Source organism: Aspergillus alliaceus (genome assembly GCF_009176365.1).
Source record: "Aspergillus alliaceus strain CBS 536.65 unplaced genomic scaffold BDW43scaffold_4, whole genome shotgun sequence".
Taxonomy (NCBI): Eukaryota; Fungi; Ascomycota; class Eurotiomycetes; order Eurotiales; family Aspergillaceae; genus Aspergillus; species Aspergillus alliaceus.
Genome location: NW_022474687.1, coordinates 799,520 through 814,338, shown reverse-complemented (window position 1 = coordinate 814,338; position 14,819 = coordinate 799,520). Strand labels below are relative to the sequence as shown.

Sequence of the window (14,819 nt, the reverse complement as noted above, 5' to 3'; positions counted from 1 at the left end):
CCAACACCACCCCTAAAACTCCAACACTCAAACAACATGTGAAGCAAGTCCATTCGCTCCTCTCCGCTCCCCTCAAAATCAAACCAGCTAACTAGAGCTCCACAAGAAACCCAAGAAGGAAAAAATGAACAACAACATCGTGATAGCCCTCGTAATCCTATCCCTCCTAGGCACAACCGGCGCCATCTACCTCTACACCTTCCGCTGGCGCGCTCAAGCCAGAACAGAACTCCTCCTTGCTCGAGCCGAATCCCGCAAAAGACAGACCTCGGCATCTCAGGCTCAGACTCAAACTCAAACTCAGGCTCAGGATCAGAGTCCCAAGGTCCGCGAGGTAGTCGTACGCGTAGCATCTCGAGCTCCGTCTCGAGACCCCTCCTCACGATCTACTCATCCACTTTTAACTCCACCCTCTCCTCCTCCAGCGTCAACAACATCAAGACAAGAAAAAAGAGGAAGAAGCAGATCATCTGATCATCAAGATCCCAATGCCAACCAACCCCAAGGACCACCCGATCCTCCGCCCCGAAACCAATCTACAATGTCCAAACGCCAACAAAAGAAAGACCGACGTCGACAACAACTCCAAAAGCAACAGCAAGAGCAAGAACAGCAGCAAGACACAACTACCGAATGGAACAACGCTGATGACCCTCTGCCTTTTGGCGATTGGGGGGATAACTCAGCAGCACAGGAGAACGGGAGCTCGAACCAAGCTGGGAGTACAGATTGGGGTGGGGCACAGGATCAGGCGAATGAGGCGCGGAATATGGGGCAGCAGGATGAGCAGGCGGGGACTGGGCTGGATAGTGCGTGGGGGGCGAGTGTGGAGGCTGTTGCAGGGAGCCCTTGGGGGGTTACGGGTGGACAGACTGATTGGGGGGCTGCGGGGGATGATGGGGGACAGCAGGGTGGGTGGCATGCTGATGATGCGATGGAGCATAAAGGTGAGCAGGAGAGAGAGACGGGGGCTCAGAAGTCCGAGTGGTGAATTGCTGGTTATTCTGTATGGGTTGTTTTATTGTCTGTAAAGGTGGCATGATTCTTTTTGATGACGGGGAAAATAGCTTAGTTGTGATGTTTGTTGTATGAGTATATGGAGCTGAGCGATGCAGTGATCTCTTAGCCAATGTGGCCCCTATCAATGGCTCTCTTCCTGCATCTTATCATCAAACCGGAGTAGCTCTAAGTAGACACCTGTAAAGTATAAGGATCAGTCACGGAACAATTAAACCCAGATATTCCACAAATGGTAGATCGGTTTACCAGCTACCCTCCACCGGACACTCATAGCTCTCAGCATGTCTTCACATAGGTGCTTTCCTGCAGTGTATTGCATATCATTCGTCTCGCGCGCCATCCAGGCTAGGTTGGAAGCACAACTATAGACACATTGAAGCATCAATGGCGAAACGCTCTCCAAGGCGATACGTGTAAGCCGCCCCGAAAGATCTTGAATAAGAGATACGACGCGTTCGCATGTATCCTTTGTCATTTGAAGACTTCGCCGTGTGCATTCATGGACACGCGGGGCTGCGTCGAGCTCCAGATATTCACCCGCTTCATTGAACATGTCGCAGGAGTGATGATTAGCGAGTTTAAACAGCGCGCTGGGGCGATTAGAGTCGACCTTTTTTCTTTTGGGAAAAGGACACGGACGGGGGTGTTACCTATAGCATATGCTAGCTACAATGCTTGTCTCCATTGATCCATTGAAGCCGTCTGCAGAGAGAAGTTCTAGAAGAGAAGATATTGTCTGACACAGGGCTTCAAAATCATCCAGGACATAGTTTAGCTCCAACGTTGTATCGTTGCAATGCCTAATCACGCGGCCAAGGAGATTTGACGCCTGTGCCAACCGTGCAAATGGGCTGACTGGATTAGTACTCTGTGAAGATAGAGAGACTCGTTCAGGGGTCATCATCTCCTAATAGAGTTACCGTTATTAATTGTAGAAAAATGGCCATAGTATAGGAAGACATATTTGGTAGACTTACGCCACTATCCCAGGCACTGTCATCCGCAGGTAGAAGCGTGTCCTTGGAAGGATCGTCAGTGCATAATGGTCGATAATCGGATCCAACTGTAATGTATCTGTGTAAACGTTAGGTACTGATAGAGTTATATGGCGTGCTCCCCTTATCCCGTCTACCTGTCAAGAATTACAATCATCCACCATACACGCTGCCTTTCTTCCCAGTCCACCCAGCCGCGCGGTTTGCCTATTAGCTGAGAGGCTAACTTGTTGTGTATACCAAGTGCAACTCCTTGCCTCGCACAGTTGCCAATGGTGCCGAATGCCGCGGGAAAAATGGCGTGGCCCATTTCATACACAGAAAGCAACACGCCAGCCTGAACAATACGTAAAGTGTAGAGCCCGCCCATCTCTAGTTCTCTGCTAAAGCGCTTTGCTGCGGTATAGAGCTGGGGCGTAACCCCGCAAACAAGCTTCATGCATAGTAAAAGCAAGGAAACATCCGCTTTCATGGCTCCCTGTGTTTGCTGGATGACCCGTTCTAGTCTAATCTTACTGATTATAGGCATCCAGACATGTACAGTCTCGAAGTAGTGGGAGATCGCACTGTCCATGTCCGCATGGGTTCCAAGAGCTGTAGATACGTCTTCTGGGATAGGAATGTCCTTGCCATGAGTGGTGGAGTTGAACGAGGACCAGAGATCAGAGTCAAGGTAGTAGGCCTGCGTGGACAGCTCTGAAGAATGGGGTGGGTCTGTATTGGGGTGAGCGCTGGGCATACCTGTTATGGAGGAAGCACCGCATAGTGTTGGATTCGACGAAGCCAGCACACGCGCTTCCAGCTGTTGGACTCGGCTACGCAACTCCCTGATTCCATCCGCAGGAGATAATTGTGAAGGATCGGAATAATCACAAATTCGCCCTGCCCTAGCAATAAAAATAAGTTTATTTGGGTAGTCTTCAAAGAGAAAGTGTTAGGATAGACGAACTTAAGACATGAACTGCATCTAGGAAGGCTCTTGTTGCATCGTCGCTTGTTTTTCTTGCACATCAAACAAGCGTGGGGGGCCATGTCCGTGCCCCATTCATTGGTCACTTCCATGTCCCTAGAAATTACAATGCGTGAGGCTGACAGACATGCAGGGAGGATACGGTGGCCGCACGATGGAAGCCTAAGGATCTTGGCGGTGATAAGACCCTTTATCTCCGGCCCTTTGCGGCCGCATCCCCAGCACTTGCGGCCGCAAAAGCCCTCACTGTCCATGCAAGATAACATTGGCCAAAGACTATAAATATGGGCTCTTTCCTCCACGATGTCGACGAAATGTTCTCACCGTCCGATTCAATTTCAAACATCATCAGTCTACTTCTAGCCATTTTCTGATTTCACAATGACACGAGTTTGGTTTATCACCGGATGCTCTCGTGGCCTCGGTCTCGCCATCGCAGAAACTGCACTCAATGCCGGGGAATTCGTCATTGCCACAGCCCGAAAGCCTGAACAGCTCGCAGGCCTAACGGAGAAATATGGTAGCGAGAGAGTGCTGACCCTTGCACTCGACGTCAGCAACAACAACCAAGTGATCGAAGCCGTCAAAACGGGCCATGAAAGGTTTGGCCGTATCGACGTCGTCGTCAACAATGCCGGATACGCCAACACCATCGCTGTCGAGGACATTGACATCAATGACTTCCGAGCGCAAGTCGATGCAAACCTCTTCGGAGTGGTCTATGTCTCGAAGGCGGTTCTACCCATCCTCCGTCAGCAACAGTCCGGTCACATATTCCAGGTTTCCTCGGTTGGTGGACGGCTCGGGGTGCCAGGCCTCTCGGCCTATCAATGTTCGAAATGGGCGGTTGGAGGATTCTCCACGGTGCTCGCACAGGAAGTGGCTCCCCTCGGTATCAAGATTACTGTTCTTGAGCCTGGTGGTATGAAGACGGATTGGGCTGGGTCATCGATGAAGATTTCACCCGTGAGCAAACCGTACGAAAGTACCGTGGGCCCGATGGCCGAAATGCGTCGGAAGAATCTGGGGACTGAACCATCCATCCCGAGCAAGGTCGCAGATATTGTTCTTCAGCTGTCAAATGAGGCAGAGCCTCCACTACGACTTTTGATCGGACCTGATGCTATGGAATATGCAGGGAAGGCGGCCGAAGCTCTCGCTAAATCCGACGCAGACTGGCGCGCTTTGAGCCTGTCTTCAACGTAGTATTGTCTTGTTACATTCCATTTTTCACTACATAGCTCTCTTGGTATAGAATCTTGCAGAGTGCGCTCATTGGCATGTTCATCTAGGTGGTTAGCAGGGGTGTCTGACAGTCGTATACGAAAAATTGACTACCATCATACTACAATGAACGGAAATTGATATGTAAATAGGGCAATGTACTAATACGGTATATGCACGTTTATAACGAATTTAAATCACACGTAATGTAACCCAAGTAAGTATTTAATAGTAGTGTTGCATACTTCATACTAGGTTTGTCCTTCAAGCTAACAACCAGCTTGTTCAGAGCGCTATTCTTCCCTCTCATGTCTGTTAACAGTAGTTGAAGACTTTCGTTCCTTGTAGGATCCTGTCATTCCTCCTTATGGTGTAGCCTAAAGTCACATTATTTTCTCATACCCTGCAATGTAACCTGTATTCCATATTCATGGCGTTGAGCGTGCTAATAAAGGTTGGAAACATCAGTAAGATTTTTACGGCCTTCCGTGAAGGCTAAGTGTGGAGGGAGCTTGACAATTTCCCTCCTTGCGAGTTTGTCTTCATCATAAAACAGCTGCTTCTCGACTATATTAAACATTAATGAATGCTCTGAAAAGATTTGTTACACGAGCCAGATGTTACTTACCCCCTGATATGCTCATTTCCACATGAGCTAATTTCATCCCAACCTTCTCATCAAAAGTATAACACTTTTTGGAGTCTTGATCCAAAGAGTGGGGATTGGAAAATAAAGCTCAAATTTGGTGATCCGCTGCTTGCTCAAGTTGTTTCCGCGGTTTTGTTTACCATGACTTGGGTATCCTGGCCAACCTTGTTGGACTTTTCCAATCTAATCAACCGCGCAAGATGATCCTTCTCAAGCTTGGTCAGTTCTTGGCGCCTTTCTGAAGCCATATTGTTTACCGTTCCATTTGCATGAGAATCAAGAGAAGCTGCAAGTGATAGAAATGAATCGAAGAGGTTTCACCTTTGGACAGACACATATATGCGATACTCAAAAGAAAGACCATCCTTAGCTTAAAAAGACAAATCCCTTGGAAACTCAACAGGACCTAGACGTCTCTCAGGATCGTTGTCTAAGAGTATCAGGCGGCATATATGCCATACTATAAAGCTCTTTCACCACTAGATCTTAGTGATTCTGGGAGTATGTAACAACAACTATTGCAAGGCTGGCAGCAAATTCACGCGTGACTAGGTACACTCTTCATAGTATAGGCAAAACTCATTCATAATATCATTTGGCTTTGTAGACGCTGCCGCCCTTTTAATCAATCATACCTAACAAAAGGCCACGGTGCTAAGACGGTTTCATGAACTCCTGGATCCATTAGAATACCGAAACACCTTTGAAGTTGTCAAACTCGTTTCATCTTCTGCGAATCACCTATTTTTTACGTCGTACAGGCTATATTCTTCGAAGTAGCCCTTCTCGTATTCGGTAGTGTTCCGGATTCTATGCAGCGATGTTAGCATAACATCAGGTGGCCGCCAGTTAAATCAGATCTTCGACTTGAACGCCAAGGGTACAGCCAACGAAAGAAAGACCGCGAATACAATTTCATATTGACTGATTGGTACCCAGCATACCACCCATGTCACCGTAGGCATGGATATCTCGTTAAAGAGAGAGTCTCACAAAGGCGGACTGTGTACCTCCATCCCTATAAGCCCATTGGATGGGTCAGGGCAACGGATATTTCATTGTTGGCATCAGGGCTCCGGTCGTTGTTAACCCACTCATCCTTATGCAGCATTCACCTGTGTTTCGCAACTTCACTGCGGATTCTTGTGTCTCGATGTCAGCACGGTCGTGCCCCTGAAGGCCGTCCGCAAACCTCAGTCACGCTCCCCAGAATGACTTTGAGGATATGGTTGCGGAAGCAGAAGGTCTTTTATCTGATTGTCGGTGTTATTTGTGTTGCAGTGCTACTCTTCAGTGCTGGCTCTCGACGCGTCATTGGATCTATATTCCTTGGGGATTTGGTAAGTCCTTGTCGTAATTTCTTGAAATGAGATCTTGCTAATCCACCATTACGCACAGCGTCCCAACATCCTAACACCCATACCTCCGACGGACACCCAGTCACCCAGCTAACACAGGATGCCAACAGGCAGTGCGGGGAATATGACAAGGATCGCTCCAAATCCTTCCGCGAAACGGTCGCCAAATACCGAAAGCCCGATATGGCCGACATCCACCCCCAGGCTTCGAGGGCTGGTACAAATTCGCACGGGAGCGAAAGATCCACAACATCGATGATTTCGGACAAATACTAGATGACATGCGGCCATTCTGGGCGACTGATTCCTCAATTCTACGTCAGATGGCCGCTAGTTTATCATATAACGTGGATAGAATGGGAGGCATACATATCCGCGGCCAGGTCATTGCAAAATTATCGCATGCGAGCTGGCGGGTAGAGGCTATGGCTGCTTCGATTTCCAAGTTTGTCTAGTACGTGCCGGATATGGATATTGCCGTGAATGTGTAGGATTAGCCGCGGATTGTTGTCGGTTTTGATGAGCTCCAGAACCGGCTACAGGTAGAGCTGTGGATGCGGGAGATGCCGTATGATGATAGGCTACTTCACAAAACACAAATTTCATCTGCTTAATCTGACAGAGGCGCGAGACGATTGGGATGAACAAGTGGAGCCCCAGTGGTTCTCTTCCCCTGGTCACCAATTTATGGGGGTCGTGAAAACCGCTTGTCCTCCTGAGTCCCCTGCCCGGGCTACAAACATGACCATCGGAGACGCAGACCAATTATACAAGACATATATTAAGGGCTTTGTTCGCAACTTCAACCTATCCACAGACCTGTGCACGGTGGGTCCCGCAATAAAAGACACCAACGCGGCCTTCTCTTCGCCGCATCATCTCCCACTATCTCCCAAAAACTCCTCCCAGTATTCAGCGAATGCAAAACAAGCGTCAACAACGACATCCTCTTCCCAGCTGATATGTACACCATGAAAGACTCCCGCTACGACTACGACCCCCACTCCGACCTGCGATGGCGAAACAAAGCCGACACCCTCGTCTGGCGCGGCGTTCCCTCTGGCGGCGTCGTCACAGCAGATAACTGGCAAACGCCTGCACCGCCAACGACTCGTCCTCCTGACCAACGCAACCCTAAACTACGAGAAAACCTCAATCCTCTCCAAGAACGCCCAAGACACGTACAAACCAACAATCCACTTCAACGCCTCCAGCTTCGCCCACCACCACTTCAACTTCGGATTCACAGAATTTTGGCCCTGCGAACCCAGCCACTGCCCCTTCTACAACGGCGTATTGGGCTTGAAACCACCCATCTCCCTAACTGAGCAGCTCAAATCTAAATACCTAGTTGACGTAGACGGACACAGCTTCTCCGGGCGGTGACGTGCGTTCCATTTCAGTCGCTCGCTAGGTATCTAGGCTACGATCTTCCGAGAATGGCATGACTCGCGGCTATTTGCGTGCAGACATGTTGTGCCGTTGGATAACCGTGTGCCGTTGGATAACTGGTACGATGATCTATACTCACTGATGGCGTATTTTATTGGGACGGGTAAATTGTCAGAGAAGAATGAGCAGGAGGGGTATATGCCCAGTCATGACTTTGAGGCGAGGATGATTGCGTCGCAGAGTCGTGATAGGGCGAAGAAGGTGCTTCGTGATGAAGATATTGAGGTGTACATGCTACTTTTGTTGCTGGAGTATGGGTGGGTTCTTGATGATAATCGAGATACTATTGAATATATGGGGGATGGGGGTGAGTTGGATCGGTTTGTTTTGCATTACTAGGTTGGGTGGGTTTACTTGTGGATTCTATTCTGTCCCTGGGATTATTAGCAGGAAATGCAGGGAGGAGAATATGGAATGAAGCTGACAGTTCGTTTCACCAAGTAAAGCACCAAGCCAGTTGTAACGCTCACCGAATACGTTACGGTCTTGGGCTATTACAAAACGCAGGGGTTCGTGAAGGTCGACTGGAGGTCCGAGATATACGGAGTATACGATATTTGCGAGCTATGCGAGATTAGCGAACGCGTACCTGACTCCGTTTGATAGGCAATTAAGCTATACAAGCTTTGAAGCTAAGTATCATGGAAAAGACTTACCGACTGCTATTATCCCGATGATTAATTTGTTGACTCCAGATTATGAGTAAAAATGATTCAAAGTCCATTATTTAGTCAGGCTTATGAATCTACAAAATCAGCAATGGAGGGCCGACTATATAATCCTTTCGTTGTCGGACCGAAGAGCAGAAAAACAGCAACAAAAGTATCGAATACAATCATCTACTCTCAAAAGCAATCGTCCTCTCTTAACAACAGTTATCTGCTCCAAGTTTGCAACCACCACGACAAACAAGCAAAATGCCTTCCACCACTATAGCCATTTACGGAGCGACCGGCGAAACCGGCCGCTCCATTATTGACGGCCTATTGGAGTCCTCCACCGAATTCGTAAGTCCAATCAATCAGTCCACTATCCCAAATGACTCAGCCAACCTTGCAACAAGACCATCACGGCCCTCAGCAGTTCCTCTTCGATCGTCAGGCCGGAGAATCAGAAGCTCAGGGAGCGGGGCATCACCGTTGTCGCCTGCGACGTCCACGGTCCGCTGGACAACCTAGTCCAACTCCTCAAGGACATGGACGTGGTAATCTGCTCCTTCAGCTACCTCGGTATCGAAGACCAGAGACCCTTAGCCAAGGCCTCTAGACACACCATCAGGAAGGTTGTCCCGCGTCGAGCTTTGAGTCCGAATAGACATGGTAGACTGACGACTTTTGTCCCTTTCACTGACCCCCGCAGAGAGTAAGATCGGTGTTTCCAGGGAGTTGTAATTCCCATTCGGAGAGAAAGTTCCCCGCCGATTAAGAGCGCCTGATGCTCGCTTCAACTTGGTATAGAAGGTCCAGAAAGATGCCAGACAGGAGACTATAAAGGCTGTCCTCGCGATTAGATCATACTTCACTGGCCGTTTCATAGGTGTATCACTCACCGACGCAGATCTCAACCGCATTCCACATGACAAGCCATGCCGGATTTAGGATACCCGTGCCCGAGACGCTGAGCAACAGCCGCACCAACGCAATGATGATAATGAACGCCGTCAGAAAGCTAACCCCGATTAACGCGACTTTCTTAGTTAAATTTATCTGAACCTTCCACATGACGTTCCCCGAGAGAATAATAACTGGCATGGCATAGTTTAGTCAACATATGTCTAAGTAGAAGAATACCAGATCTTCTAGAAACAAGGAAGCACGTACTGGCTGCATCTGACACGATGTCCATGGTGGTAGCTACCTTCAGACTAACGCGTTCGTACCAGATAGAATGTGCACTTGTGCAGCGCTCTGATGATCTCTGATTAGTAGCCCAAGCTGCACACATGTGCTGCGAGATATGGGAACCGACCAATACTGTTCTCCAGCGAAGCCATTTCACACTCATAGTCCAAGATGCCCAGTGTCCCCCCATAGCAGGCGATGACAAAGACAAGAACCCCCCACCAGAGGACCCGTTGCGTGCGATAGCGATTCCCCAGCTTCCGGAAGAAGAATATGAAGGACAATTTGATGAGCCATAAGCTGGTGTAAGAAAGGAGGTAGCTGGCAAGCTGGCCTCGAAGGTACCTCTTCATGATCCAACCAATATTAGGTGGCATATGTGAAAGATCAATAGGGCCTTCGCTAAGCGCAAGCACTTGGAACAATTGTTTGTAGACAATAGACCAGACAGTCCCATTGCTTAGGGCCAGAAGCCAAGCCGCTAGAATCAGGACATCGTTGGTGTGCCACTGGCGATCAATGCGGTATTGGAGCACGAGTCGGATGAGGACAAAGAAGAAGGTGATAGTCTGACAGATCCAGAGAACGGTCTAAAAGTGTGGTTAGCTGGGTATGCGGCCGTGAAGCGACATAATGAAGAGACACACCATAAATGTGACCTCGTTTACATAGTTATCCGACATTGTGTTAATCTCTGGGTGATACGTGAAGACTATACTACACTTCTAATATCAATAGAACGGAGGGGGAGACGAGGGCCCCGAATATACTCCGTAAGCAACATATTCCCACTCTGCCCCTCTGGTCATCAATTCTAATTCATCCAGTAAGGGGTGTATGAGGGTTACAGCTGTATATAACTTAGGTATGTACTGTATGTATGATCCGTATCGCCTCTTTTGAAAATTACAAAAAATCTCCCGATGTGTAATATCAGGCTGAAATTAGCTGTAGGCAACCCACCACCCCCCCAAATGCACCCCTTTGCTTGTAAAGCCAGATGCGAGTCAGCTTACTTAGTTCCCCTTCCTAGTGAAGGAACAAGGCAGATTTCTTTTGTTCGTTGTATGTTGCTCCCATCTCGCCAGAACCACTTTGATACTCAACCCCCTTTCTATCGTCGTGCCAGCTTCAGCTCAAGGCCATAATGTCTCTCAATCCGATCTCGTCAATTGCCCTTCAAACCGCCGTGGTGGTGACTACAATCGGATTTACCCCAGCTCGGTCGAGTTTGCGGCCTGGTGCCCTGGTCCTCGTCGGTCTCTGTACCGGCCACTGTCTCTCAACGGCACTTCCGTGCTTCATTCGCACACCCTGGGCCAGCCTCGCAGGCGGCTACTCGGTGATGCTCTTGTTCCATTATGTTGATATCGCTTTGCTGACAGGATGGGAATTCCCGTCTGGCAAGCATCCCAACACTAACCCCGTTAACTCGTTATCACGAGGGGATTCCTGGGTCGATCGATTGCGTTTTGGCATCTGGGCGTCCTTCAACGCGCGATGCATTGGGACCTCCGAGCAAGTGCGCAACGTCCCGGCGTCTCGCGACCAGGACCGAGCTGCATTCCTTTGTCGAACCGCTGGGTTCATACTCCTCAGCTACGTCGGTCTTGATATCCTTGGGTCGATGGGGGATCCAGAGTTGGGGTCACGCTTTCTAGTCGCATCTCGGGTGCCTTTCATTCGACGCCTACCTGAGATTACTGCGGAAGAGATAGTAATTCGGGTGTTTTCCACTATCGCGGCTGGGATCGGCCTTTTATGCAGCCAGGGTGGTTTTTATCATCTGTTTGCATTTACTAGTGTGCTTTTAAGAGTCAATGAGCCGCGAGATTGGCCTCCCTTCTACGGATCGCTATCGGATGCGTATAGTCTGCGAAGGCTATGGGGGTAATTTTCTTCACCTTGTGAGAATGGTCATGACAAAAAATAAACTAACCCGACCTCTAGTCATGTCTGGCACCAGTCCAATACTCACAAATTCCGCGCCATTGCCCGGTTTATTGTCCAGGATATTTTTCGCCTGCCCATGCGGAAATCCGCGTCTCAATATGCAAAGGTCATGATGGTCTTTGCGGCCTCGGCCTTCATGCACCTTCTCATTGATATATCGGCGGGGCTATCAATCTATAGCTCCGGGGCCGTGCAATTCTTCTGCACTCAAGCACTCGGCGTCTTTGTGGAAGACCTGGTAGTTAATGCTTATTGTGCTTTGCGAGGTGTTCCCCGTAATCGAGCGGCGTCACGGGTAGAACGCGTCATTGGATTCCTCTGGGTGGGAAGTTTCCAAGCCTGGTCGCTGCCTGCGTATCTGTATCCAATGTTGTATCGAACTAACATGGGTCTCGACGATTCTGTGGCTCCAGTGAGCATCATTGGACTGCTGCGGTCATTAATCGCTGTTGCTTAACCGACCCTGCCGTTCCCTGGGAAGGTTAATCCACCAATGCGGAGCACTTTGCATGTAAAATATCTATAAAACCCTATTTTAATCTATTCGTGGTAAGACTCAGTTCGAGTAGCTAATGGGACGTTCTTAGGGCTATTATCGGGTAGTTGTTTGGACTCTAATTATGCGCATCGCGCGGTAATTAGCCCAGTGTAGTTAAGATCGTATTGCTCGTTTTGCAAAGTTACAATGTTGAATCAATAGGCTCCTGAACCAAGTTTCACCAGATGATGCCAATTCATCCATGCTCACAGCAGCCCCTTACCTGCATGTCACATTCTCCTCGAGGTGAAGTACATTGCCAGCGTCTGCAACATACATAATCAAGGCAGATCCCCTCTCAAGGTTACAGCCTTGCGCCCGAAGCAGTGCATGGTTCGTGTCACAATTGAACCATAGGGTGTAATCTGTCAGGCGGGGACCCTTGCCAGGAATATTCTAAAATTGTGTCTGCTTTCCCGTTAGGCATTTGTGCCCTGACATCTAACACTAATTGTGAGCTTCCAGATCGCGTTCAGCTTTGCCTTTTACTCATTTGTAGTGTGCCGGTGATCAGCTCCCTGGATACATTGCGACCCAGACTGTGTATCCCTACAATGTCCGTCCAGACAGCAAAATCACCTATGGTGCAAGCGCCTGAACGTATCGCTGTTGGAACAGATGACACCATAGGACCGGCCATCGTACCGCCAGGAAAATGGCGGTTGGCCATTATCACGGTGTCTTTGTGCTGTGGAACCTTTCTAGTCGCGCTTGATACTACAATTATCAGCGTCGCCGTGCCCAGTATCTCCACAACGTTCCAGGCATTTGACGATGTAGGCTGGTATGGATCCGCCTATCTTCTCACTGTGACGGCCTTCCAACCAGCCTTTGGCAACGTCTTTCAGCTGTTCAATGCGAGAACAACATACGTTGTCGTCGCGATTCTATTTGAAGGTAGGTTTCGTAAACACTGTTTCTCGTATACAATTCGACTGACTGAAGAAGTGGGATCTGTGTTATGCGCTTCCAGTCCTAGTTCCACAGCCTTCATCTGCGGTCGAGCGATTACGGGCGTTGGCGCGGCTGGATTATATCAGGGTGCGCTCAGTATCGTTGGGCTCACCGTGCCGTTGGAACAACGACCCATGTACCTGGGGATCGTTCTGAGCGTGTTTGGAATTGCTGCGTGCCTGGGACCACCGCTAGGAGGAATCCTCACGCAGCATGCGACCTGGCGCTGGTGTTTCTGGATGTAAGGGACCCTTGGAGTATTATGGACAAGAGATCGCAATATGGCTAAGCATATTCATAATGACGCGACAGCAACCTCCCCATCGGTGCCGTGTCTATCTTCCTGATATTTTGCTTCCTGAAGCTCCGCGCCCGTCCCTCCAAGTCGCCAGATGGTATTCTCGCGCGCATCCGACCCTTGGATCTTATTGGTATTATCTTGATCATTGCGTCGGTGTGCTGCTTGATCCTCGCATTGCAATTCGGCAGCAGCGCCAACTATTGGCGCTCATCCCGAATAATTGGCCTGTTTATCGCTACTGGACTGTTCCTGGTAGCGTTTTCCATCTCTCAATGGCATCAGGGAGAGCGTAGCACTATTCCCCTTCGAGTGCTCCGTCAACGCTCAGTCCTCATGGGCGCTATATTTTCTTTCTTCTTGGAGATCAGTATCTACGAGGTGAGTTTCCTTTTACTCACCCGGAAATCATGCTAGGGATGCTAATTATTGGATGAGCACACCAGACTCTCTACTATATCCCCTTTTACTTCCAGTCCGCGCAACTGGTCTCCCCAACCGTGAGTGGTATCCGAGGGATTCCACTCGGCGTCTCCCAGATTGCTGCCGTCGTCCTCACAGGTGTAGCAGTTTCCCTAACAGGGCATTACGTGAGTTTGAGTCGCTTTCACCCCTGGCTTTGCTGACAAGTATTTATGCCAGGTCCCATTCATGGTCCTGGGCCAAGTCGTCTCCATTATTGGGACGGTCTGTCTAGCCAGGCTCGAGGTCGACACGTCATCCGCACTATGGGCGACATTCCTCGTTATTGCCGGGGTGGGACATGGCATGGGACTGCAAATGCCCTTCACAGCGGTACAGGTCGTTCTGAGGTGAGACTTCACCATGATCGCTACCTTTCCTGACTCTTCAACATAACTGAATCTTTTCTAGTGACGAGGATATCCCGATCGGAAATGGTATGCACCTCCTCCCCCCCCCTCTCCTGCTTTTCACATCATACTTTCGAACTCGGGTATACCAACTAAACTCTCTAGCCATCACCGTATTCTTCTCCCAGCTCGGCGCGTAAGCATTCCCCTTTATAAAACCAATCCCCTCTATAGACTGACGTTTCATAAATGTCAGCGCGATTGCCATCGCCATCGGTGAAAGCATCTTCCAAACAGGCGTCGCCCACCAAGTCCATGCATCCCATCTTCCCATCTCCGCTGAGACGGTCATCGCCGCCGGTCCAACTGGCCTACGGTCCCTCACCACCGACACGGCAATACTCCGCCAGCTGCAAGACGCCTATGCCTACGGAATCCGGATGGTCATGTACTTCGCGCTAGCCGCATCATGCGCGGCAGTACCGTTTGCCTTGGGGATGGAGTGGCTGAATGTAAAGAAGGAGGCAGCAAAAAGGAAGAAAGTGGAGGAGACGGTCGACGAGAAAACGCAGGGCAACGAGGAAAAGGGCAAAGAACAGGAAGAAAGTAGTCTTGGTTTAGCGACGTAACGTACTTTCTTTGTTGTATAGCCTGAGACTTCTTAATGGAATGGGGAAATAATATCCGCAAGGCTGACCATACTGTGTGGATGAGTCTATACCACACAAAGATAACTTGAACTCGCATATCCAAAC

The 14,819-nt window shown here is 49.4% G+C and overlaps 7 protein-coding genes across 7 annotated transcripts; 5 read left to right on the top strand and 2 right to left on the bottom strand.

Annotated features, from left to right (window-relative positions):
* Positions 1-124: 124 nt before the first annotated feature.
* Positions 125-991, top strand: BDW43DRAFT_306850 (uncharacterized protein; the record flags this gene model as incomplete). The annotated part of the gene is made up of 1 exon (XM_032046119.1): positions 125-991. One exon carries the CDS (start codon positions 125-127, stop codon positions 989-991), a length of 867 nt encoding a protein of 288 aa, XP_031904995.1.
* Positions 992-1,141: 150 nt separating this feature from the next.
* On the bottom strand, positions 1,142-3,047 carry BDW43DRAFT_297091 (uncharacterized protein; the record flags this gene model as incomplete). Its single annotated transcript, XM_032044321.1, has 6 exons — positions 1,142-1,197; positions 1,267-1,610; positions 1,671-1,927; positions 1,998-2,094; positions 2,153-2,902; positions 2,965-3,047. The coding sequence occupies 6 exons, from the start codon at positions 3,045-3,047 to the stop codon at positions 1,142-1,144; spliced, it is 1,587 nt and encodes a 528-aa protein (XP_031904994.1).
* A 274-nt stretch (positions 3,048-3,321) lies between these two features.
* Positions 3,322-4,397, top strand: BDW43DRAFT_263139 (uncharacterized protein). Its single transcript, XM_032040515.1, has one exon. It carries the CDS (start codon positions 3,367-3,369, stop codon positions 4,189-4,191), a length of 825 nt encoding a protein of 274 aa, XP_031904993.1. The 5' UTR covers positions 3,322-3,366; the 3' UTR covers positions 4,192-4,397.
* A 1,672-nt stretch (positions 4,398-6,069) lies between these two features.
* Positions 6,070-8,007, top strand: BDW43DRAFT_306847 (uncharacterized protein; the record flags this gene model as incomplete). Its single annotated transcript, XM_032046118.1, has 5 exons — positions 6,070-6,198; positions 6,331-6,433; positions 6,839-7,044; positions 7,195-7,572; positions 7,639-8,007. 5 exons carry the CDS (start codon positions 6,070-6,072, stop codon positions 8,005-8,007), a joined length of 1,185 nt encoding a protein of 394 aa, XP_031904992.1.
* Positions 8,008-8,917: 910 nt separating this feature from the next.
* BDW43DRAFT_297089 (uncharacterized protein) lies at positions 8,918-10,192 on the bottom strand (the record flags this gene model as incomplete). The annotated part of the gene is made up of 5 exons (XM_032044320.1): positions 8,918-9,162; positions 9,218-9,412; positions 9,489-9,575; positions 9,637-10,099; positions 10,157-10,192. 5 exons carry the CDS (start codon positions 10,190-10,192, stop codon positions 8,918-8,920), a joined length of 1,026 nt encoding a protein of 341 aa, XP_031904991.1.
* Positions 10,193-10,518: 326 nt separating this feature from the next.
* BDW43DRAFT_321230 (wax synthase family protein) lies at positions 10,519-11,935 on the top strand. Its single transcript, XM_032049292.1, has 2 exons — positions 10,519-11,399; positions 11,460-11,935. The coding sequence occupies exons 1-2, from the start codon at positions 10,657-10,659 to the stop codon at positions 11,917-11,919; spliced, it is 1,203 nt and encodes a 400-aa protein (XP_031904990.1). The 5' UTR covers positions 10,519-10,656; the 3' UTR covers positions 11,920-11,935.
* Positions 11,936-12,554: 619 nt separating this feature from the next.
* Positions 12,555-14,788, top strand: BDW43DRAFT_321226 (MDR family MFS transporter; the record flags this gene model as incomplete). The annotated part of the gene is made up of 8 exons (XM_032049291.1): positions 12,555-12,897; positions 12,949-13,195; positions 13,267-13,633; positions 13,699-13,842; positions 13,895-14,064; positions 14,126-14,151; positions 14,230-14,260; positions 14,321-14,788. The coding sequence occupies 8 exons, from the start codon at positions 12,555-12,557 to the stop codon at positions 14,691-14,693; spliced, it is 1,701 nt and encodes a 566-aa protein (XP_031904989.1). The 3' UTR covers positions 14,694-14,788.
* Positions 14,789-14,819: the final 31 nt, after the last annotated feature.